This window comes from Rhinichthys klamathensis, unplaced genomic scaffold (assembly GCF_029890125.1).
Source record: "Rhinichthys klamathensis goyatoka isolate OS25496 unplaced genomic scaffold, OSU_Roscu_1.1 h1tg000378l_1, whole genome shotgun sequence".
Taxonomy (NCBI): Eukaryota; Metazoa; Chordata; class Actinopteri; order Cypriniformes; family Leuciscidae; genus Rhinichthys; species Rhinichthys klamathensis.
Genome location: NW_026606885.1, coordinates 428266 through 453712, shown reverse-complemented (window position 1 = coordinate 453712; position 25447 = coordinate 428266). Strand labels below are relative to the sequence as shown.

Here is a 25447-nt window from a genome sequence, read left to right as displayed (position 1 = left end):
TTAATTACATATGTACAGTACTTTTATACTATTTTTAAATTAGTGAGCAAAATGTACTAAACGTGAAACAGTGTTATAATTATATAAATTATTGGAATATTGCTTGATGTTGTAACGTAGCGTTATAGGCAGAATGAGCTTTAACACTGTCTACACTGGACGCGGCCGTTATTGCTCGCGTCGCAACAGCTGTTTACCCGAGACGCGAAAAAGCGCCCGTTACAAAGCAGAATGGGGCATCAGTTTACTGTCGGGAGATTTGTCACTCGCACAATGCATTTTAATCAATGTTTCATCAACCAATTGCCTGGATTTAATAAGAAGTAAATATAGCAGACAATATAATCAGGACTTCTCAGCTGCGCGCTTTCCCTAGTCATCACAAGCTCACACAATACGTGACAGAGGCTGGTAGCAGAGAAGTCAATTCTGTGAATTACACTGCGCAAATCAAAATTAATAGGCTACTACCCACCGGATGAAGAAGGGTTGGCTCTCAACAGAACATAAAATATTCATTTTATTTTTTGTGTTTGCATTTATGAGGAAAAAACAACGGATGTGACAAGCTCTGAAAGCGGCACTAAAATACTTTAAAACTTTCACAGAGGCCTCAAACAGAAAGCACAAAGCCTTTCATTAAAGTGAATTTCGTTTTGTATTAATTTTATATTAATTTTAATCAATGTTTCATCAACCAATTGCCTGGATTTAATTAAGAAGTAAATATTGCAGACAATAGATAATCTCGACACTGAGACACCGGCGCGTGAACTGCAACTCGTCTCATAAATGAACCGAAACTCAGCGTATAGACCTGAGAAATATATCTATATTGAAATGTCTACTTTTAAACAGAACAATTCAAAACGAAAGACTGACTGCTCTCTGCTGTAATCCGTATGAAATGTGCATTTCTCTCTGGCGTGTTCACTGAAGATCGCGAGTCAGCGTTGTCAACTTTGCAGGACACTGACTGAAAACACTTGTTTATTAATAAACAATTAAAACGTCTCCTTGCTATATTTGATGTATTCACAATCCTTACTTTTGCCAGTTCTTTGTGACAGCTTTTTTGTGCTTTATTGGCAGCGCCACCCTTACATGAATCACCGCACCCGCATTTTTAAAAATATTAATTTATCGGCCATTATAAATGCCGATACCGATAGTTAGGAAAATGTCTAATATCGGCCGGCGGATATATCGGTCGGGCTCTATGCTGCTTAATATTTTTGTGGAAACTGTGATTTTCTTTTTCAGGATTCTTTTAAGAATAGCAAGTTAAAAAGAACTGCATCTATTTGAATTAGAAATATTTGGTAACATTATAAATCTCTTTTGATGTATTTAATGCATCCTTAATAAAAAAATATTAAAAAATCTGCAGAACATGCTATGCTAGTGGAACATGGAATATTTAATATTATCATGAATTACAGAATGTGTTAGTATTTGGTTGTCGCACTATAGCTTTAATAATCAAGCTTATATCACTATAGCTTATATCAAGCTATTCAAGCAGCACTCAAGCTACAATCCAGAACTTTTGTACCAAGGCGTTTGCAATGTCTTTGTCACAAATATCTTTTTTCAATATTTATTTACATTTTATTAGTGACCTAGAAGTAGTGCAGAATCTTTATCTCTTCTTAATTTGATGTCCTAATGTTTTTCTTTTATAGGTGTCAAAGTCCTCAAACTTTTTAAAATTAGATTTTGATTGCCAGATTTTCAGTTGGTCTCAGACCCACCTGCTTTCTATATTTTAAACTTGCATAAATGCTGACTTAAGGTTTTTAATTCAGATTGTCTTTCATGTCTTATCCTCTTACTCTCTCCCCCTCCTTAGGAAGGCTCAGAGACGTACAAGTGTCCTGAAGCAACAGGTTGAAGACTCTTTAGAGAAAGAGCTCATCGCTCATCAGTACCTTGCCAATATCGTCACACTGGCAGAGAAAACCAGCCATGAAAGAGACCAGCTCATGCACATGGTACTTCTACAAAAACTCACACACATGCTGCTATCTATTTACATCACCATATGTTTTGATCTCTGGTTCTTGTTTGTTCTGATCTGTGCTCTCCAGCAGCAGCTCAATCAAACAGAGAATTTCTTCACCAGTCTTGACATCTTAGGAATTGTAGTGAAAGATTGTGGATGATAGTCGTTAAATATGGCTGAAAAGTGTTGCTTTTTGAGAATCATCAACATTGCTGTGAAGAGAAAATTCATAAGACGGTTACAGTTGTGCTTTTCATAAATGTACCAGTTGGAAATTGTCATCCACGGGGGACTGTTCGTCTAAGTTTTATTTTTATTGTTAAATAAATTAAATAATATTAGATTAATTACTGTTCTAGTAATTCAGAAGGAGGTAGGGATGTACCGATATGAACATTTTGGCCGATACCGATAATTCTTTACATTTGAAAGCCGATCACCAATATATTGGCAGATAAATCTAAATTCAAATTTAGATATACTTTGATAGCCTGTATACATAAACAAAAGGCTTACCATTAAAAGCCATGTCCCAAACACTTTTTACACTCCTATGGCCAACTTTTTTTTATTAAAAAATGGTAACACTTTATAATAAGGTTTCATTTTGTTAGCATTAGTAAAACATGAACTAACAATTAATGAACAATACTTCTAACAGCATTTATTATTCTTAGTTAATGTTAAGCTCAACATTTTATAAGACATTTTTAAGATCCAAAGTTGTATCTGTTTAACATTAGATAAGTCATTGTGAACTAACATGAACACAAATATTTTATTAACTAACATTAACAAAGGCTATTGCTCTCTGTTAGTTAATGTTAGTTCACAGTGTTAGTTATTTTAATTAAATTAAAATAAAATACCTAAATAATGCAAACAAGTCATTGGATAACATTGGGCTGCATATAAAGAAACAAAATGCATGTGCCATGGATAAATAAAGTGGAACAACACGGACAATAAGGAAATTACTTTAATCAAACCATATTGTTGATGAAAATAATACGAGAACAAAAAAGTGCTAGTTATTAATAATAACGCATCAATGTTTTTGAAATTTTTGGTAACACTTTATAATAACTACACGCTAATAATCATTAGTTAAGCATTAGTAAACAGTTAATTCATCATTCATAAAGCACTAATAGACATTAATAAGCAGTTTATAAATACAGCTATAAATGCTTTCTTCTTGATTTACAAGCATATCTATAATTTATTTAATAATTGTATTTTCATCCTTTATTAATGATCAATTTATTATTTGTAAATGATTAATTGCATTTTTTATAAACCAGTTATTTAAGAGTTTTCAGTGGTTCATAAGATTACTTAGAACGTGTAAGTAAATGATTAATAAACTATTTAAATGTACATTCATACATCTTATTATTCAGACATATAGTGATGGTTACTTAGTGTGTTAATAAATGCTTTATTAACATGTATTTATGCTGTAATTCAGGGTTAATTCGGGTAGTTCTAAAGCATTTAGTAGTGGTCAGTTAACTATGTTTGTGAGCTCATCTAAAGTGAGGACTATTCATGCTTAGTAAAGCATTTATAAAGGAGATTTAAAGGCTGTTAAATATTTCTATGTTCTGTATCACTGTGTTGTGTTTGTTACATTTTACTGTTTAGAAGATTGATGCGCCTTTAAATCTCCTTTATAAATGCTTTACAAGGCATGAATAGTCCTCACTTTAGATTAGCTCACAAAATAGTTAACTGACCACTACTAAATGCTTTATAACTACCTGTATTTACTACATTTACTTACACTTTCTAAGTGATCTTATGAATAACTGACAACTCTTAAATAACTGGTTTATAAATAATGCTATACTTCATTTAGAAATTATTAATTGATCATTAACAAAGTATGAAAATACAATTATTAAACGCATTATAGATATGCTTATAAATCAAGAAAAAAAGTGTTTATAGCTGTATTTATAAACTGCTTATTAATGTCTATTAGTGCTTTATAAATGATGAATTAACTGTTTACTCATGCTTAACAAATGATTAATAGCATGCAGTTATTATAAAGTGTTACCAAATTTTTCTTTTAACATTTTTTATTTTTACTGTTATATGTCAACAAGATTCTACAAGACATTTTCACCTGCTATATACCCAATGTTTAGATCTGTTGAGGTATTTATGCAAATTAGCACATACGTAATTAGATTATGCACCGTTTGTCCATGTTAACAAACAATTAAAAAAAACTTGTAATACATTTTTTGTTTTTCTTGATGTAAGTAATCAACTCAGTAATTTTCATGATGATATCTAAAGGTTAAAGATTTTACCCTATTCACGTGAGAAAAAGAATGAATAGGCGTATGAATAGTCTATATTTGGGTCTTTTTCGAAACTTTCCCCTAATGGGATTCTTCGGAGGTTTTTTTTCCCGTACTCAGGACATATTAAGGATACAAAATCAGTTGAGTTTGCTTCTGTTGCAATTTGTTCAACCTTTTATCATAAAATGACTGGACTATTATATCTGCACAGACAGAATGACGTGAATGCACAATCGAACTTGACTGTGCTGGTCAGAATGTGTAACCCTGCTGTTCTCGCGCTATTCCCACATAGACGCGCTGAAACACGGCAACTAAACCCAGAGAATTCACAACGTTTTATTACAATAGTGTTCTCATTATAATGGCATGTAGCCTATATATGACAATCCCAATTATAGTTATAAATATGCATTGCTGTTTGAGCTGCGCTGCACACGCTAAAGATAAAGATGATCACCGGTACAATTAAGCACTTCACTGCATCGTTCATTAACTCAACCAAATGCATCCTATATTAGATTAATCATATATATATATATACACACAAAATAAACATATTACAACTTACAATGGCACAAAATGCTGCGAATGCTCAAGCGAACTTGACTGTGCTTGTCATGAAGGCTTGACTCGCTTTCCGCCACAACGCGCTCGTCGTGTGGAAACACTGGCAAACAAGAATTCACAACATTCCTTTACAGTCGTGTTCTTATTATAATGTTATGAATAGGGATGTCCCGATCCGATACTCAGGATCGGTATCGCTCCGATACTGCCATTTTTGCGGGATCGGGTATCGATCTGACATCGATCAGACGAGGCCGATCCAAATCCGATATTGTGGTATTATGTGTTATTGTTAAGCCCCACAAAATGCACAAAAACATTCTAAAGTACCATAACGTTTTCGTGCACTCTATTATAAGTGTTCTGAAGCTATTATGTGAGATATAAATTAATATTTAAGTAATTAAATTCAAGATCACGTAAATTTTTCCCTCTCGCGGCTGTCAGTCATTCTCCATTCAGCATTCAAACAGCGCGTCGCGTTCGGTTGCAGTCAATGATGAAACTATCTTCAAGATGATTCAATGTTAATACTATTATACTTGATCTGTAAGATAAAGGTCTATGTTTTCGCATAAAACAACTTAATCTTGCTGGACTTTATTGCTGTAACTCAATCGTGTTACTCTCTACCGGGTGTCGGACGCTGTCAGTTTGATCACAACACTAGAGTCAGAGCACTATAATTGTTCTTCACGCGCACAGTAACTGAAATTTAAAACTGTTAAAAGAAAAGGCTCAATAAACGATTGCATAGATAGATACTGTATAATACACTGTCCATCAATATGTATCTCCGTTGTGCTTTGAACTTTTCAAAGCGGACTCGACGCGCTGCGTGCTGGAACTCCACGTGGCTTCAAGCGCATCATTCTCCGCTCGGGATGCGCATAAGCGCTTTGTGCCGCACTGTATTGGAGCCTTTCATATCATAATGCATTGACGCAATTAAAGCTTATTAACATTAATAATTATTAATGTTGCTGCCTCATTAAATAGCTGTGCAATACACTTAAAACATGTCTCAATTTTATAGCAGATTTAGCTATATCTAAAATAATTATCTTTTTCATTTTTGTTATCTTGTTTTTCATGAATGTATTTTACAACAATAAAAAGAGCAATGTGTATTATCCACTAATCTAGTTTATAATAGCATTTTTGTCATAGATTATGATCATATATTTTGGGGATTTGTTGTTTATCTTTATAATGAAGCTGTCTGTATTAAGTAGATTGTGTTTAACACACACAAGAGTGATAATCAGTTTAACACACAGTTATAGAAATTCTAATTGATTTAAAAAACAAAAACTGTACTGGTATTTACAATGTAGAATGCTGCTGTTTAAATTGTTTTAACTTTAAACCTGTTGGTAGCTAGCTAGCTTTAAGTACTGAAGTACCTGTATTTTCTTTCATTTATATATTTCTTTATTTTTTTGTAGTGTTTGAATAAAGGGTGGCAATCTTTCATAATCAACTGTTGTTGTGGACTATATAGGAGGTATATTTTAGGTGGCTAATTGAGAAAATTGCTATATTTTTTATTAGTTTAAGAATAAAATAAAAATATCGGATTAATATCGGTATCGGCAAAAGCCAAAGCTGCGGCATCGGTATCGGTATCGGAAGTGAAAAAGTGGTATCGGGACATCCCTAGTTATGAAGCTTATGTGACTGTGTTGCACATGCTGCACTTAACTGTATCTTCCTTTTCGAAGTGATTCCAATCATTCAAAACCATCATGGCGAACAGCACGTATCTAGTCTCAACTGAAATTATCTATCGGCTTTGATATATAGGCCTAATTTTCTTATCGGATCGATAACGACAACATTAAAAATTACCATTTATCGGCCGATAACCCTAGAAGGAGGTTATTATTGCTCCTCTTCCAATAAATAGGGACTTAAAGTGCCAGTGAACCGGAGGTTTTAACCGACTTTACTTCCATGTTGTGAGGTATTTCCAAGTGAAACAGAATATTAAATAGAGGGCAGGGTTTTACTTTAGCGCACCTCCTCTCCATCCCTTGCTCATAGCAGACTGTCAGTTGGAGGGGAGTGGCTGGTTGGTTACCCAAGCCGTCAAACTGACGTCATCAGAGAAGAAACGCCATTCCAACCGCCATAGCGGAAGCTAATTTTCTAATTTTCAGAAGCTAAAGATTTTTTTTTCTGTGTATTAACTTGCATAGACTAATTGTTTACCTCAAGACTAGTAATGTGCGCTAACAAAGTAAATAAGGTCAATTCTGATTTCATGATGACTTTAATGACTATACATTACAGGATGTAGTGACAGACAGGAGATCAGATGGAAAAGCATGCTAATATGAATTAAGTGTGACCCAATTCCACCAGTTCACACTATCTCACGTCACAAATGCACTACTTCTCGTAGTTTGTTAACATACAAAGCATGTTTTAGCCAAGGACACACCGTATTTCCTGAATCCATCTGCCTTGGAAGTTTACATTCAAACCCTCCGTCAAATCTTTCCACAGCAGTTTTTGTGTTTAAGGCAGAGCCTCAAGCTAAGGGATAATGAAAGTTTTATACTACTCTTTTTACTGACAGTGAGCCTCACTGCTGCTCGGGGAAATGTTTGTTCTCAACATAATGTTATATTACCCATAAGTCTAGTCAAACTTTTAAAGATTTGCTCTGCTGCTTTTCTTTGCTATTTTCACACTTTTATAAAAAGTAACTGGCACCTCTCTCTCTCTCTCTCTCTCTCTCTCTCTCTCTCTCTCTCTCTCTCTCTCTCTCTCTCTCTCTCTCTCTCTCTCTCTCTCTCTCTCTCTTTCTTTTTCCCGGCTCTTGCCCCTGAAACTTCTCTTCAATGATGTCTATCTTCAATGTCCCTCCTCTTCCTCTGTCTACCTCCCTGTAGCTGTGTAACTCTTCCTGTTCCCTCTCTTCATCCTCAGGCTTCATCTCTAGAAAAAGACAAGGAGGGTGTCCTCACACGCATCTTAGAAAGCACTGTCAGCCTGGGAAAGCTGCAGGAAAAAGTAAAGGTGAGGCCTGCAATTTACATACTGCAAGGGAAGTGAATTTGCCTTGCTTGAAAGGCGTTGTGTCCTTAAAATGAGCTTCAGATTCTGGATAGATATTAGAGTTGTTCTCAACCAGGGGGCTTCAGGAAACAATAGGTTACTGTCGTAACCCCGGTTCTCTGAAACATCGAGTGGAGAGATCCACCTATGGGAAGGGCATCCGTACCTGACCTCTGCAGAAGCATCCAATTGCACCAAGTCTTGCTAACAGACAGAAGCGCGCAGCCAATGCCAGGTGAGGCCACACCCCCTTACCTATGGGCATATCACAGCTGGGCGCGCTGCTATTCCTCAGTAAGTATATTCGCTTCTCGTGCGGCAAGCGGGGCAAAGCTGGTGGATCTCTCCACTCGATGTTTCAGAGAACCGGGGTTACGACAGTAACCTATTGTTCTCTTTCATCATCTCGTTTCGAGATCCACCTATGGGAGAGACATGGACAGCTCCCCGATTGCCCAATACACTCACAGTGAGGTTCTGAAGGCCAGAGAAGGACGGTCACCTCAGAGAGGCGGTGCCTGACACGTCCCACAAACATGACCCTGCAAGTTTTCCGCCACGCTAACTGCTGTGGACAAGCAGGGCATGAAACATGCATGAGACACATACATGATAATGGCCCCCGCACCATCAATGCACATAGCTAAACCCAAGAAGGAATGCGAATGCTTGGTGACAGGAATGAACATGGCCAGCCGGCCCATTCACTCCTCGTTGGTTAACCAAACGGGGCTGTGGGAAAGGGCTAAGAGGACCCTACCCCTAGGACCGAGTGTGCCACCGAAGTTCTGGTGACATCCAACCGGTAGTAACGCTCAAAGGTATGAGGAGAGGCCCCGCTGGCCGCGGAGCAGATGTCCTGCAGTGGCACTCCCCTGAACAAAGCCCAAGAGGCGGCTAAGCCCCTTGTGGAATGAGCTCTGATGCCCCTTGGGGCTGCACTCCCTTTGCTTCCTAAGCCATAGTAAAGCGTCCACAAGCCAATGTGAGAGGCATTGCTTTGAAATGGGACTCCCTTTGTGCAGGGGAGCCCTTGAAACAAAGAGCTGGGCGCTCTTGCGGAAAGCACTGGCCGGGTTTAAGGCCGGGTTAGGCTTAAGGAAAACCTTATCTCCACTTAGGGAGAATTTGGCGCACGAGGGGTGAACCGAGAGTGCATGTAGCTCACTGACCCGTTTAGCAGATGCCAAGGCCGAGAGCAAAGCTGTCTTGAGGGACAGCAGCTTAAGGGAAATACTCCCCAGAGGCTCAAAAGGATACAGAGACCGCGCTTCCAGCACCATGGAGAGGTCCCACTCTGGGACAGATTCAACAGATCTCCTGATGACCAGCAAAGAGCGGCGTGCACCCTCCATAAATCTGCGGGTTAGAGGGTGCTGCCTGACGGTGGAGCCCCAAAACCCACATGACAGGCTGAAATCGCAGCCAGGTAGCCCTTAATAGTGGAAAAGGACCTGCCTCTTTCCATGAGGTCTTGCAGGAAACACAAAATAACAGGCACCGAGCATTGATAAGATGTGAAACCACGCCCATCATACCACCCTTCGAACACTTGCCACTTACAGCCATATAGGGATCGCGTGGAAACGGCCCTAGCCTTCTGAGTAGTGGCGATTACACGCGGCGGGAGCCCCAGTGCATTTTGGTTCGTCCTCTCACGGGCCAGGCCCAGAGAGCCACCCTGTCCGGGTGGGGGTGGTAAATCTCCCCGTTGGCTTGGGACCGTATGTCCGTGCGAGGGGGGAGGCGCCATGGCTCGGCGTATAACAGAGGGATTATCTCTGCCAGCCATGGGGCTTTGGGCCACCTGGGTGCTATCAGAATGAGAGACAGGCCGTGCTCTCTCACCCTGGCCAGTGTGAAAATTATCAGGCACAGGGGAGGAAAAGCATACAACAGCACTTTGGGCCATGGGTGGGCCAGTGCGTCTGCCCCGAGGGGCGCGTCCATGTCCTTTAGCGAGAAGAACATAGGACAATGGTGATTTTCGCGCGAGGCGAAAAGATCTACGGCTGCCTGTCCAATCTCATCCATAACCTCTCCTCTATCTGCGGGTGAAGACGCCAATCCCCGTGGATTGGGTTTCCCCTCGATAGCAGATCCGCGCCTCTGTTCCGAATGCCCGGGACATGAGTCACGCGTAATGACAGAAAAACCTGTCTGCTCCACACCAAAAGCCTGTAAGCTAGAGCGTGGAGTTTCGACGAGCGCATGCCACCCTGACGGTTGATATAAGCCACTACCGTGGTATTATCGCACCGTACTAGAACAGGATGTCCCTGCAGGCAAGGCAGAAAATGATTCAGAGCTTTCCAAATAGTAAAAGCTCTAAATAGTTAATGTGCGCTGAACGTAGTCTGCTCAGCCACAGACCGTTCACCGTTCTGCCTTCCTAGGTGGTTCCCCAGCCTGTTAAGGACGCATCTGTCGTCAAAACTTTTCGCATCGTACCGTCCCGAGGGGGGGTTCCCCGTGCATAAAAGTTCTCGCTCTCCCAATGGCGCAAGGCCGCCGAACAGGCGCGCGTCATCGTTACCGAGCGGCAGAGATCGCAAATTGGGCTGAAATGTAGTGTACAAAACCCATTTCGTGAACGTTCTCATTCTCAGGAGACCAATGGCACAACTTGGATAGATGAAGCCATGAGATCCTGCAGCCTGAGGCATGTGCGATATTGTACTCTCGCCCCTTCACTGAACTGAGACAGACAGTCCATCAGCGAGCGAACGCGCTCTTGAGAGAGACGCGCTCGCATGGAGACTGAGTTCAATTCCAAGCCCAGGAAAATGACATTCTGACTGGGAGTCAGATTGTTTTCGCTCGCATTCACCTTGAACCCGAGGGATGTGATGTGCGCGAGCACCCGGCCGGTCGCCTTTTGAAACATGAAAATACCAGGAATAAAAACCATGGTTTATCAGATTGGGTGGCACCATCTGAATCGCTCCCTTGTTAGGAGGGAGGAAATTTCCTCTTTCAGAATGTGTGAGGCGTTTTCTTCTGTGTGAGAAGAGAGAACGCCGTTGAAATGCGGAGGTTTTATTGCAAACTGCAGCTTGTAACCCTGGGTTACAGTACGCAAAAACCCACTCGGGCGCTGAAACGGCTTGCCAAGCCGCTTTGTGACTCGCGAGCGCCCCCGCTCGGGCCGGAGCGGAGCTGTATGGGCCCAGCTGGTTCATTTGTGATGCAAAGGCGCCATCTAGTGGGAACACTAGAGGCGACATGCAGGGGTTTGGAGGGATTTCCTCTCTCTGCAGTGAGAAGTTTTCTTTGCGGAGAGAGGTCTTCTCTCCAAAACGAATTCATTTGATTCGTAGCTTGTGTGTTTTGTGTTGGGCAAACACTGGGGCCGAAGCCTTTATTGACAGAGTGAGGGAAACATAGTGTGGTGTCCACTGTGCTGAACTTTCCCTCACAAGGTGCCCCCAAAAGTGGGAAAAACACATATCTCCTGAACACATGAACTGGGCAGTCTCAAGTGCAGGCAGAAAAATAATATCCGCGGAGAGAGATACTCTCTCTGTAACGGATTTATTTAATGCGTTTTTTTTTTCTTTTTTCTTTAAGTGTTATTTAGTTATGTGTGTGTTTTGTGTTGGGGAACACAACGTCACACACAACGTCCACTAAAAACACATCGGCTGGACAGCCGCAACTGAGCTGTGTGAGCCCAGTTGGTTGATTTATGAGGCAATGGCGACCTCTTGTGGACGGACTCAGGGCGACATGCATGGGATCAGAGAGATTTGCTCTCTATGTTGCCGCTGGCAGATATATAAATCTGCACGAATTCATTTGATTCGTTTATTAAATGTGTTGTTTAGTAATGTGTGTGTTTTGTGTTGGGAAACACTGGGGCCGAAGCCTTTAATAACTGGGTGAGGGGAACCAAGTGCATGCGGTGTGGTAACACTGCTATGTACTTTTCCTCACGACAGCCCCCTCCCCCGTAACTTGTTGTTGTGGGGGGGAGGGGGACACACACACACAACGTCCACTAACATACGGGCTGGGCAGCCACGAGAGGGGATTAACCGACCGTAGGTGGGAGTTAACGTTAGTTAATGTTAGTTAACGTTACTCCCAATGGTCGAACAACAGGCAGGCCGCTTGCGTTCGGGACCGCCTTCCTAGGAAGGCATTAATTGAAAACCTCAACACGTAATCGTAACAAATCAAGGCCCGTGAGACCGTGTTAACAGTCTAGCGGGACGCTCCAGCCGTTCAGACTGGGCGGTGGTCCCAGCGTTTACCCGTCGTACATATTCCTATCCTGGTCAGTGGCGCTCTGTGGAGCTGGCCACACAATGTTGAGACGAACGGCCGCTCGCTCACACACTTCCAGGAGGATGGACGGAGGCAAAGCCGCGTGAACGCTAGCCTAGGGAACGCTAAAAGGACCGCGTCATCCCCGTTGCCGGAACCGACCGGTTCGTCAACGAGAGTGAGGTTTTCCCGCGAAGATGTCCTCTTCAGGGAATGCGGATTGGGCTGATGTCAGCTCAAATATTTTAGAGAGGTGGCGCTCCGGGAGTCCCCCGGTAGCGCGTCATCATCACCGTGTCTCTCCTCCGAGTCAGAAAGGCCGAGCACGGCGCGCTGTGTCGTGCAACTAAAAGCCGGCTTAGTAAAAGCTACATGGGCAGCAATTACAATGACCGCAATTCCCCGGGTTCTCCAAAGCTTGAGCGTGTTAAGCCCAAGCAGACCGCGCAGAACGAGAGGGTCCTTATAGCGGCGATGAGAGCACCACACGCGGCCGGGCAGGCTCGTCGTGATAGGCTGTTCCCCGGGGGAAGCGGCTGTTTAGACGGTCACATAGCCATGGGTGGGCCAGCGGTGAAGAACTCGGAAAAATCCGTGGCGGGCAGCCATGTAAAGGAGGAGCAGGTGAAGGACAGCGAGAGCTCGGGCGGCTCCGGATGCAAAAAACACAGCGGATAGGCTGAAGAAACGACTGTCACTCAGGTCTGGCGGAGGCTGATCTGGCGATATGTCCTCCTGAAGACTCGAAAGTGAGCAGCGTAACGTTAATCCAACCGAACTGTGTCAATGCAGAGATCGCGAGAAGCGAATGTCAACTGAGGAATAGCAGCGCGCCCAGCTGTGATATGCCCGTAGGTAAGGGGGTGTGGCCTCACCTGGCATTGGCTGCGCGCTTCTGTCTGTTAGCCAGACTTGGTGCAATTGGATGCTTCTGCAGAGGTCAGGTACGGATGCCCTTCCCATAGGTGGATCTCGAAACGAGATGATGAAAGAGAACATCCAAGGAGGCCTCAAGATGGCTTAAATTGGTTTAAACACAAGACAAGATAAGCATTAAAATAAGCCAAAGCAACTAAAAATATTAATAATATTTCTTATTTTAATTAACTTCCTCAATAACTGTTTGTTTCTTTGAAGAATCAGAGATCCCACTGTTTGAAAAACATGGGTATAAGGCAGCTTAATTTAAAAAATGTGATTTATTGACCTGGAAAAGTCATGCAAATTAATACAATTTTATAACTCCATGGGCATTTTTATAATGAATATAATTTTTTCTAGTTATAGCAGGCTCTAAAATATCTTAAAGATTTTGAAAAAAATATATATTTTAAATCCTTATCCTCAATCCTTATCCATTAATTCACAAACAACTTTTAAAGTCATGGGGCCTTTGAATTTCTTTTTAGATAATGGAGTTATAGGGTTCACAAACACAAAAGCAGATACAGAACACTCACACACCAAGGTTGAGGGCCAGAAGTTAGTTTTAGCATTGATGGCTTTGCCTTAACACACTTATAAAACATTCAACACAGAGACAGAGAGAGTCTAAGACAGACAGAGAAAATGCTGACATAAACACACACACACACATCCTAATTTAATGACCTTGCCCATTTGACATATCCAATAAGAGGTCAATCCAGACACACACAAGCCCCCCACACTCAGCAGGTCTATAATTAACATGTGGAGTGTTATTTTAGTTGCAGAGTGAATGTTTCTCCCTCTCTTTTAACTGCACTTCAGTTCAGATGCTGCCTGTATCGGTGTGGATGGAGTAATTGGACGGCACTGAATGAAAGTGTTAGTCTATATTTTTCTTATTTCCCTTGAGTGAGATCCACTCCCTGTTTATTTCTGCGGCGATGGACAAAACAGTTCAAAATTGTTATTTTTCAGCTATAAGCCAAAGGTGAATTTTATGCTTTATACATGTGGATAGTGCCTATGATGTATGAGCTATACACAAAAAAATGTGAGCAGAGAGTGCTGTGTGGTTATTGGCAGCAGAAAATAATAAGCAGATAAATATTTAATTTATAAACATTTACACAGTGGACAAGAGGATGTCTAGAACTTTGTGTGAATAACTTGCGTAAATCTGTGCAGCTTTCTGAACTTATTTAATAGGGGTGTGCCAAAAAATCGATTCACAGAAGAATCTAGATTCTCATTTGCAACGATTCAGAATCGATCTGAAATGTCCAAGAATCGATTTTATAAATAAATAAAATCAGCTGGCTGTTTGCCTCCATTTTTGTAACTATAGCCTATACGGGACGTCCGGACGTCATGCACGCAGCCGGTTTTTGAACGTGAGCGGCAAATCAGAGGAAGCAAATATGGATGCTTTTATAGAGCTTCTGATGCTTCTAAATATGATGCTTCTACATTCATTCTGCCGTGGCGGGCCGCCACACCTAAAATAATCCCGCCACGGCTGCAGCTTCTCAGTGAGGTCCGATATTAATGTGCATACTATTGTGTTATTGTTAAGCTAAAGGCATAAAAAACATTGTAAAGCACCATAAAGTGTTCGCACTATATTCCAAGACTTCTAAAGTCATTCAATAGCATAATGTGAGGTAAAAATGAATATTTAAGTCGTTAGTTAAAGTTAATGAAAACTCATCTCTCCTCAGTCATTCTCCATTCAGCATTCACACAGCGCGTCGCGTTATAGCGTCTTCTAAATCATAATCCTTTCTCCCGGGTGTCTGTTAGATTACAGCACTGGAGAGCGCTATGAATTGTTCTTCATCCGCACTGTAACTGAAATTTAAAACTGTTAAAAGAAAATGCTCAATAAACTGTTGCAAATATACATTAAGTATAGATAGACAAATATAATCTCTTCGCTTTGTGCTTTGAACTTTTCATTCCGGAGCGCTGCGCGCTGTGACTTCGCGTTGCTTCAAGTGCATCATTCTGCGCACGGGATGCGCATAATCGCTTTGCCGGTCTTATTCGAGCCTTTCATGTTACAATGTTATAATACTTAGGAGAGGTTTAAACACCTAGGGTGAGGGGGCGTGGCCAATGGCAATCACTCATGGGCCACGCCCCCTCCCCCTGGCGAAATGGGCCTGCCACCACAGCTGGGAAAAATCCTAGAGGAAACATTGGTCTCCGTTTGTCATTCTGTATAGCAAAGCAGATGAGAGTAGATCATGATCAGAAACCCGATTAGAAATCATTATGGATAAAATCGAATTGTTTTAAATCGAAAATCTTTTTGAATCGAAAATCGATTTTGAATCGAATCGTGGCCTCAAGAATCGGAATCGAATTGAATCGTGAGATGGTAAAAGATTCCCACCCCTATTATTTAAGGTCCTTGCACACCGAGTCCGAAATTTTCGTATGCGTTTTTTCATACTCGTCATTCGGTGGCTCTGACTCAAAATGCTTGCTACGGATGCGAACAATGTAGAAAATCGAACCCGATCCAATTTTTTTTATGACGGACACATTTTGGAGGCAGTGTGTAAACGTGATTGACACAACGTGAGGTGGTATTTATTTTTTAACGTGCCAAAATTTCAGACGAGAATTGTGCAAGGACCTTTAGAAGTTATGCACACACGGTTTCTGTCTGGGTCTGGCTATACAGTATAATTTACTGCCACATTAAAGCTTTTTATGTATGCCATTGATTTATGAGAATGCATGTGAATATTCTGTTAACAAAATTGCTCCCATTGTAATGGACAAAGCTGTTTACACTGAGCATTGCATTGTTATAGTTTTGTTGTGTCAAGCTTCACTGCTCACTTACAGTGTAGACGCAATGTAACACTAGCAGTCGGGAAGGAAACTGTGTGTGTGTGACCTCTGCATTCTAAATCAGAAAATGAATGCAAGTATTTTTCTTCTGCAACTGAATGCCTGTGTCTGCCTGTGCTGTAATTGTTTGTGGACTGTTATTAGTTTTAAAGTCACTGTGCAGTCCACTGAGCTGTGATATTGCATGGATTAGATTATTTTCTTCACCACTGGCTGGTCCTATCACAGATGAACAGAATGACAGTCCTTACATCTCTCCTGAAGTGCTCTGTTTTTTCCTCTCTTATTTTCATATTTTCATTCTCTTTTCCAGAATCAAGGATTCGACAGCACGATAATATAATATGATATAATGACTGTTTGTATGACAATACAAATTGATAAAAATTCATACTATATATATTTCTGCACAACCTTCTCCCTTAGCAAAGTCGTGAGAGCAGTGTGCTGTAAAACTTCCGGAAGCTTCTCAGGGTGTCACTAAGGGCAGACTTAACGATAAGCAAGTTTAGCAGGTGCTTGGGGCCCAAGGCCCCAACAAATACACAGAAGCCTATATATTTCATATCCAACTTATATTAATTTTTTTTAATCATATTTTTTATGGTCAGACTTAGGATATCACTATTAATGTTTTAACATTATTACATCTGTGCGAATGCGGGGCTCCCATCATTCCATTAGTACTGCACATGCGCGAGTAGCTTGACACTGCCCAGAGTTAGAGAAAGTAACTGCAGAGTCAGTAGATCTAGAGCAGGCATGTGAAAAATGCTAGCAGCAGAGTGAAGTTGGTTAAAGTTGTCAGGAATAGGTCTGTTGTATAGGACTAGATGTTGATATCCCTCAATAAATGTGTACTTGAGGCACCGATGAGACTCCATGGGATGGTCAAATGAGTGATGGCACCCTTTGGGTTATCAAGTGGGCGGCCTCCTTCTTTGGTGTTTCGTTGATAGGCCCACGACACCTCCAGAGGGTTCAGCAGTGAATCCCAGCATCCCAGGTTCACTCCCTAGGTGCCATCAACTCGATAAATTAATAATGAAACGCAGCTACCCCAGCAAAGCAGAAAAAGGAGGAAAAATTAAGAGACAAAAAGGAATTTGGCCAAACTTCTCAGAGCTTCTTCTTCTTTTTTCACACAAACTCCACAGCTATTAGCCAACACAGTCCGCACTGAAGCCGCCCCTGTCCCGCCAGACACAGGGATAAGTTTCACCTCTCTCCCGGTTCTGGAAAATGACAATGTGCTGTTGAGTGTAGCCCATACCTGGACTTGCTTAAGGGCCCCCAAACATTCTAAATCTGCCCATGTTTTATACAATTAACATGATTTAAGAGAAACCTTTGTGGACCTTACAGGAATAGTTTTTAAAAACAATTATTCACTCACCCTCATTTTGTTGCAAATCTATGACTGTGGAACACAAAATTAGTAAATTAAGACTTTTGCTGCTCGCTCTGTTCCATAGAAGATTAACAATGAATGAAAAAAGCTCCAAAAAAGCAGCCAATAGTAAAAGTAGGTCATTACAGTGAGTCCGTTGATTACGTTCGCAGAACTGTTTTGAATGATTAATTCACAAATCAGACCTCATCCAGTTGACTCTCTGACTCAATGATCCGGTCACAGCAGCTAACAGCCCACTGAGCGGTAAGATTATCAGTGAATAACAAGATACAGTATATTTCAATCCGTTCACCACAAAAAGCTATTTTACGGCTTCAGATGACTTGGATTATTATGCACTTTTTCATTTATCCACAAGTATGGACTACTTTTATGATACTTTTATGGTGTCTTTGAAGCTTGAAAGCCTCAGTCCCCATGGAGACTAATAGCATGGAAGAGAATAACCAGTACAATTCACCTTTTGTGTTTCATTAGAGAAATACAATCACGCAGGTTTGGAATGACATGGGGTGAGCAAATAATGACAGAAATGTACATTTTTGAGTGAATTATCTCTTTAATAATTCAGTGTATGTTTTTTCGGACCCCTATGATTGTCTGTCACACTTCTTGTACTTTTTTGTTTTTATTTCCTCAGCCACTTTCTCTGTCCCTTACACCATTTTTCTTTCCACCCTGTTGTGTTCTCTTCCTACTTTCTTCCACTCTCATCTCTCTCTCTCTTTATCTCTCTCTTTATCTCTCCTCCACTCTCTGTCTCTCTATCTTCATCCGTCTCCTGGTGGCTAATTAGACAGAACAGATGCTAGACTCACGCTGAGTAAATACATGCAGAAAACAACGAATCACTGCCTCACAGAGAAGCACAAGTTGGTAAAAGAAAGTGAGATCAAGCAACTAGAACACAAAACATGAAAAAACACATAGTAAGACCCATTTCATATAGACATATGCAGTATGTGAGCAAAGCAGCAGCACAACTGCAACAGCAGCTGCTTTCACACTGACAGCGTAAATAAAATCAAAACTTTGAAAATTTATTTTAATTATGGACATGTTCATTGGTTATTTGGAGTCGAGCAAGGCTTTTAAAGGAACACTCCGACTTTTTGGGACTTTAGCCTATTCACCTTATCCCCCAGAGTTAGATAAGTCCATACATACCTTTTTCATCTCCGTGCGTGCTATAAGTCTGTTTGACGCACCCACCGCTAGCCTAGCTTAGCACAAAGACTGGATGTAAATGGTTGCAGCTAGCATACTAATCCAAATAAGTGACAAAATAACGCAAACATTTTCCTATTTACATGTTGTGATTTGTATAGTCACAGAGTGTACAAAAAACTACGTCACATGAGACACAGACATATTTTAACAGTATAAATACTGGGAACTATATTCTCTGAAGGCGAAGCACTGCTACTTGGGCGGAGTAATAACCGCAGCACCTGAGACGCGCCGTGGTGAGGAGCAGAGAGTTCGTTCAGAGTTTGGGTACGGTACGTCTCAGGTGCTGCGGTTATCACTCCGCCCAAGTAGCAGTGCTTCGCCTTCAGAGAATATATTTCCCAGGATTTATACTGTTAAAATATGTCTGTGTCTCATGTGACGTAGTTTTTTGTACACTCTGTGACTATACAAATCACAACATGTAAATAGGAAAATGTTTGCGTTATTTTGTCACTTATTTGGATTAGTATGCTAGCTGCAACCATTTACATCCAGTCTTTGTGCTAAGCTAGGCTAGCGGTGGGTGCGTCAAACAGACTTATAGCACGCACGGAGATGAAAAAGGTATGTATGAACTTATCTAACTCTGGGGGATAAGGTGAATAGGCTTAAGTCCCAAAAAGTCGGAGTGTTCCTTTAAAGTAAAGACTAGAGCAATAGAAGAAAACTTTTTAGCTTTTTTGAGGGTAAAGTGCATATATTTATAGTTGCAAATCTGTATCCTGAGAGTGGTTTCTGTGTCTGTGTTTGTATAAGTATTTGTGAGTTACAGTGCTAGTCGGGACAAGTGTTCTGACGTGGTTCCTTCCCAAGGGGTCAGAACGGCATTCTCCTTACTGCCCAGCTAAACAAACTGCCATACGCTTCTGTTCTTCCGTTTCTGCTCTAGAAACACTCACTCACTCACTCACTCAAGCATGAGATATATGTGGTCATTCATATCGTGTGGTCCATTTGTGTCTCTGTAGTACCACAGGCAATGGTAGTTCATCCAGCTGAGAAATATACTATATAACTATGTTTTTCTTACTACACAGGTATTTTTTATATACATATATTTGCTTTCACAAGCAAGTCCTGCATAGTTATGATGTATGAGGTTTCTTTAATTCTCTTGCACAGGTAGCTGAATAATGGATGAGCTGTTGGTGATTTATGGGTTATGAGCAGGCCAATCTGTAGACCTTTTTTTCATTTTCATCACTATTGCTTGGGGAAAATCTGTTGAATTCAGATTTATTGCAACATGGTAATGGGTGATTAAATGCCTCTGATGTCCCTCTAAATCAGAGGTTCCTAAACATTTGTCAATTGAACCCCTATTGTGGCAGTGAAGAAAATCTGCCACAACATTGTTTTACTTTACTTTCACTTTCCCTTTGCGTGAATGGGTGGAGTGTTTCAATTAACGACGGAAGGAAGTTAGATATAGGGAAGTGTGTCGTACCTGGAAAAGACGCGTCATCTGTTTGTTTGCATGCGAAGTTTGCCAGTAGTGAGTGATGGATTATTGTGGAAAGACGGCCGCTTGTCAATCTGATGCTTCCTTTGATGTCTGGTGCGTCGCGAAATTCGACTGAAGTGTTGCACTTCTAGACCGACTGTTTTTGAGCTGTTCTGAAGACAAGTCAAAGCTGCTTATCCGCCTATCTTGGTGTCTGACAATGACCCGTGATACTGTCTAGCTGCCTTCATACCTGCAAACGTGGATTAGTGTGACGTGTTTTCTGCACGGATTTCAAAGACCGAGTTGATCAACTACTGCTAGTGTTGAACTTAATTTTTATAGGGTTTTTTTCTTTCCATTTCATTTCTCCTTTTTTAAAGGAGTTTGTGTTGTTGTTATTATTATTATGAACATTATATAATTGAAGAATAAATGTCCCCTGTGAACTTTTTTTTTTTTTCACCTTCATTTTTTTAAAGCACTTTTAACAGTATGGATTGTTTCAAAGCAGCTTTACAGTGATATTAGAAATTACCGTAACAGATTGTTTAGGCTTTTGTTTAGCAGCTCTAGGATAAAGTTATTGTCCAGCTAAAGATAGTCTTGAGTGATTCACTTCCGTTGCGAAGATCATTAGTTATTAACTTAGGGGCCGCTAACATGACACCGTTCTAACAGAAAAACTCTTAACGCGCTCCGGCTGCCCATCCGCACAAAACAGTGCCTGGTGTCTCGAGAACGCACTCCCCGAAATAGGTTCGATGGGGCAAACGATTATCCGTTATCTCTGCGCACACCTCAAAAACGCAAACCCGCAAAAACGCAGATGGCGTGCACATGCGCATCACGCGTTCAGTCGATAGGTATGCGCGTTTGAATATACAGTATATGTGCGCAGGCGTGTAGTCCTCCTTCACAAATCAACCCTCAACAAACTACTTGTCTGGCCGTAAACATTTATAATACATACATTTTTGTCGCGTCTGCGTAGCCACGCTAACCAGAATTATCCCGACAACGTTTTATCTGTACAGAGGGAGGGAGGCCTTCACAGGGGAGAGACTAGTTGACTCTTCAGGGCTGCATTGTCGTCGTGTCCAGGCGCTGGTCCTTCATCAGATCTGGATACGGCCTGGATCCGGCGGACTGCAGTAAACCTCGGGATAAACAGAGACTAATATTAGCGTAGACGCCATCCTCCTTATGATGTACCAAGTACATCAGGATTTATGGGACGTGTTCCCGGTCCCGGCTGATCTAAACTATGCAGCATATATATATACAGTATATATAAGTCTATAATGTGTTATGTGTATGCTAGGCCAAATAGATGTGTTTTTAGTCTAGATTTGAACTGACAGCAGGGTTCCAAACTGCAACCAAAATGGTCCATATGCGACCATTTTTTGAGAATGTGCGAGTTAAAATTTTATGTGGTCGCATTTGTGCGGGTGCATGGTCACGTACTGTTAAATTCACTCATGCGCAACAGAACGCCGTTGTATCAGCAGCTGCTGCAGTCCGTATGTTCAAAATGAACGAGTACATCATGAATCCATTTTCCAAACCGTGTTTTTGACTTATCCTGAATCACTACGGTACGCCTATAATAAGTGTTTATATTCGGACTATTTTATCCCGGGGTCGGCTTGGCTGTGGAGTTGCCGACATTAACGGAGAGAAGTAGCTTCGGCTACAATGTTCTTCCGCAAGACACTTGCAGTTTATTTATTAACGAACGTACACGTCACGCGCATTGCACTGATGGTGAAACGCGCCAATTAGGAATTAAGTCAAAATAAGTGTAAGTTAAATGTACAGTGTACGACATGTAAAAAAGACAAGAGGCTAACAATGTCAAGATCAATATTTGTGTAGCCTGACACGGTATTTTCACACTGCATCCGTTCCAGGAGCGGTGCGTAGCAGTGCAGAGATCGTTTACACACCGAGTCTATTTTTGCTGTGCTGCACCTTTTTTTTACAGTCTATGTGCTGCACGCGCTGAATTAAAGTGACAGCGCATAGTTCGTGGTCAAAATGAGCACAAATTGACATGACAATGAATTTCATCATAAATGCATTTAATTAAATACTACTATTTTTCACAGTCATCTTTTTACTTTTAACTTTTTAATAGTTTTTTTTTTATTTTTATATTTTGATTTGATTAAAACATTTTGCTAACATGAGGTCTTGTGTCACTGTCAGTCTTTTTACATCAGTGCAAAACTATGGTATGCAGATTAAGACCACTATTCATCAGCATGCATTGATTAATCCCCTGGCATGTAGCAAAAAAAAACAAAAGGTGCGAATCATATGCTGGTGCGACCAACTGAGAAAGTTGGTAGCACCAGTGCAACCAGTGGAAAAGTTAGTCTGGAGCCCTGGACAGAGTGTGTCTGCTTCCCGGACAATGTTAGGAAGATTATTCCAAAGTGTTGGTGCTAAATAGGAAAAGGATCTACCGCCAGCAGTCGATTTTGATATTCTAGGTATTATCAACTGGCCGGAATTTTGAGATCGCAAAAGGCGTGAAGGACTATTAATGCGTTAAGAGCTCGCTCAAGTTCTGCGGAGCTAAACCATTTAGTGCTTTGTAAGTTATCAGCAATATTAAAAAATGTATGCAGTGTAATGTAATGCCAATGCAGTGTTGACAGAACCGGGCTAATATGGTCATACTTCCTGGTTCTGGTAAGAACTCTAGCGGCTGCATTTTGGACCAGCTGTAGTTTGTTTATTAAGCGTGCAGGGCAACCACCCAGTAGAGCATTACAATAATCTAGCCTTAGCGGTTTTAATGTGGTGTGAACTCTGCTATTCTTTAATATTGAGAACGATTTTTAGAACTGTATCTTTATCATTATATTTATAGTTATCGTCCTTGGTGTGACTGTGAACGGACCTTAACTCAAATAACCACTCGTTACAACCGAGGTTTACAGATTGCAGAGCATCTCTGAACGCACAACACATTGAACTTTGAAGCAGATGCAGCAGCAGAAGATCACTGCTGGGGACCACTCCTGTCAACAGGAAACCCTGTTTCCACCCTGTATTAAGATGCGTTTTCGGTGATCCGATCACAAATGATCAGCCAAGACACATTACAGTTTTCACCTGGTATTATCATGCGTTTCAAATGCATCTCCTGTGACCACTTGAATTTGGATTTCCTATTATATCGTCACATTCTACATCACTTTCACTTTCTGCACACGAATTGTATTGAATGGACACAAATGATATTATATTATAGTAGAAAGTTCACAGATAGAAATGACGAAGAAGTCTGAGTGACGAGCAGACAGTCTTTATTGACTCCCAAAACAAATATAGAAAGATAAATCCTCTAGCACACTGCCTTGTACAAACTCAAAATCATAAACCGTGTTGAACACAATCAGTGCAGCATGTTCTCTCTCTCCCTGTCCCAGGTCTGCGGGGTGCTTATATCCCGTCTCTCCGCCAATCACTGGAAATAGAGACAGGTGTTAGTTATCATGCACTTGACCTCCTTATCACCGCTCGTCTCCACACTCGTTCCCCCGCTGCAGACCTCGCTTTACCACGCCCCCCTTGCCACAATTATATTATATTATGTTACATTCAGTTTAGTTTAGTTTTCATGGACTTTCAGTTTGTGTTCATTTGTGTCTTTGTTCTGATTAACATCACTCATCAGTATCCTTGGTTACCATCATTATTAGTTCATCCGTGTCTGGTTTATCACCTCGTTAACTTTAGTATATAAGTTCCTGTGTGTTCCATTTTACATTTACGTTTATGCATTTGGCAGACGCTTTTATCCAAAGCGACTTGCATTGCATTTTAAGGTACACATTTTTTAAATTCTTATCAGTTCTTGCTTTCCCTGGGAATCGAACCCATGACCTTGGCGTTGCAAGCGCCAACGCTCTACTGTTTGAGTTACAGGAAAGTGTTCCCCTTTGAGTTTGTCCAGTCTCATTGATGCATATGTGTGTGAACATCTCTGCCTGTTTGGATTGCTACCCGTTTGGATTGTTATCAGTAAACTTTGTGTTGGAACTTTATTCTTCTGTGTCTTCGTCTGTCTGCCTGCACACACGCGTTACCATTATATTAAATTATATATGGTGGGTGGTTGGAGGTATGCCATCTCCTGGATGTGAGTTTTTGCAGGGTGGGATGTCTAGTGTACCCATCTTCTGATGGCTACTTCCAGCTGGATAACACGCCATCATGTCACAAAGCTCAAATCATCTCAAACTGGTTTCTTGAACAGAACAATTAAATCAGTATACTCATGGCCTCCACAATCACCAGATCTCAAATTGCTGACAAATCTGCAGCCACTGCATAATGCTATCATATCAATATGGACCAACATTTCTGAAGAATGTTTCCAGCACCTTGTTGAATCTAGGACACAAAGAATTAAGGCAGTTCTGAAGGAAAGTGGGTCCAACCCAGTACTAGCAAGGTACCTAATAAAATGGCTGGCGATATAGTGTATATTCCACTTCTTGAACTTTTCTGATGACATCAGGTTAGTGAATTATGTAATGAGTCACGTGTCCTTTATTTATATAGCACACAGATCGTTTCAAAGCAGCTTCATAGGAGAAGCAGTCCTTGGCTTCTTGTCCGTAATGATGTCTGTTATTTTGTAAATATTTGTTATTTTTTGTGAATTGGAATAAGCTGAATTACTTGAGTTCAATGTCTTATTCCAGCAGCAGAAGGGCTTTTCTGTTTCCGGCAAGTGAGTTCTTTTCTGTGCACACAGAAAAGTTAACATGCTTCCTTCATCCCATCCTGATGCAAGCTGTCTCTATAGTAACAGCAGAAGCAGAGGAGATTGGCTGACTTGAGTCTTCATACTGTAGCACCTGAGAGCTCTGACAGTATGTGTGCAAAGCTACAGGCGGTTTTGCTTCTGTATTGTGTGTCTGTGTGCCTGAGAACAGATGCAAGTAATCACTTATTATTTTCTTGTCATTTGGAAAAGAAATAAGATATTGCCCTATAGTGAAATCAGACAGCAATTACAATTTCTGTAATATATACTGGAAATTGAAGCCTTAAACACAATCACAGAGGGAGGGAAAGAAAGTAAGAAAGAAAGAGGCTAAAAGAGGGCCATTGCAGTTGCAGGCATTGTGTTCTTTAGGGTTATTTTTGAGTCTCTCGCTCTCTCCTGTGCTCTCTCATGGTGAAGTGATGTGATAGATTGCATGAGATGGTGTGCGTGATCTTTTAAGAAAATAGAAGAGCTTCTCGCATGGTCTACAAATGTCACGTTTCATGGATCCACTGTCTCATTCTGATATGTTGTGTGTGTG

The 25447-nt window shown here is 41.0% G+C and overlaps 1 protein-coding gene across 4 annotated transcripts in view; it reads left to right on the top strand.

Moving 5' to 3' along the window:
• The window catches only part of cep89 (centrosomal protein 89), a 161684-nt gene that overhangs the window by 58288 nt on the left and 77949 nt on the right, over positions 1–25447 (top strand). For all 4 annotated transcript variants that reach the window (XM_056233790.1, XM_056233791.1, XM_056233789.1 and 1 more), the window contains 2 exons: positions 1853–1994; positions 7831–7920. In XM_056233790.1, the coding sequence (XP_056089765.1) occupies positions 1853–1994; positions 7831–7920 (232 nt within the window). The remainder of the gene's footprint in view (positions 1–1852; positions 1995–7830; positions 7921–25447) is intronic.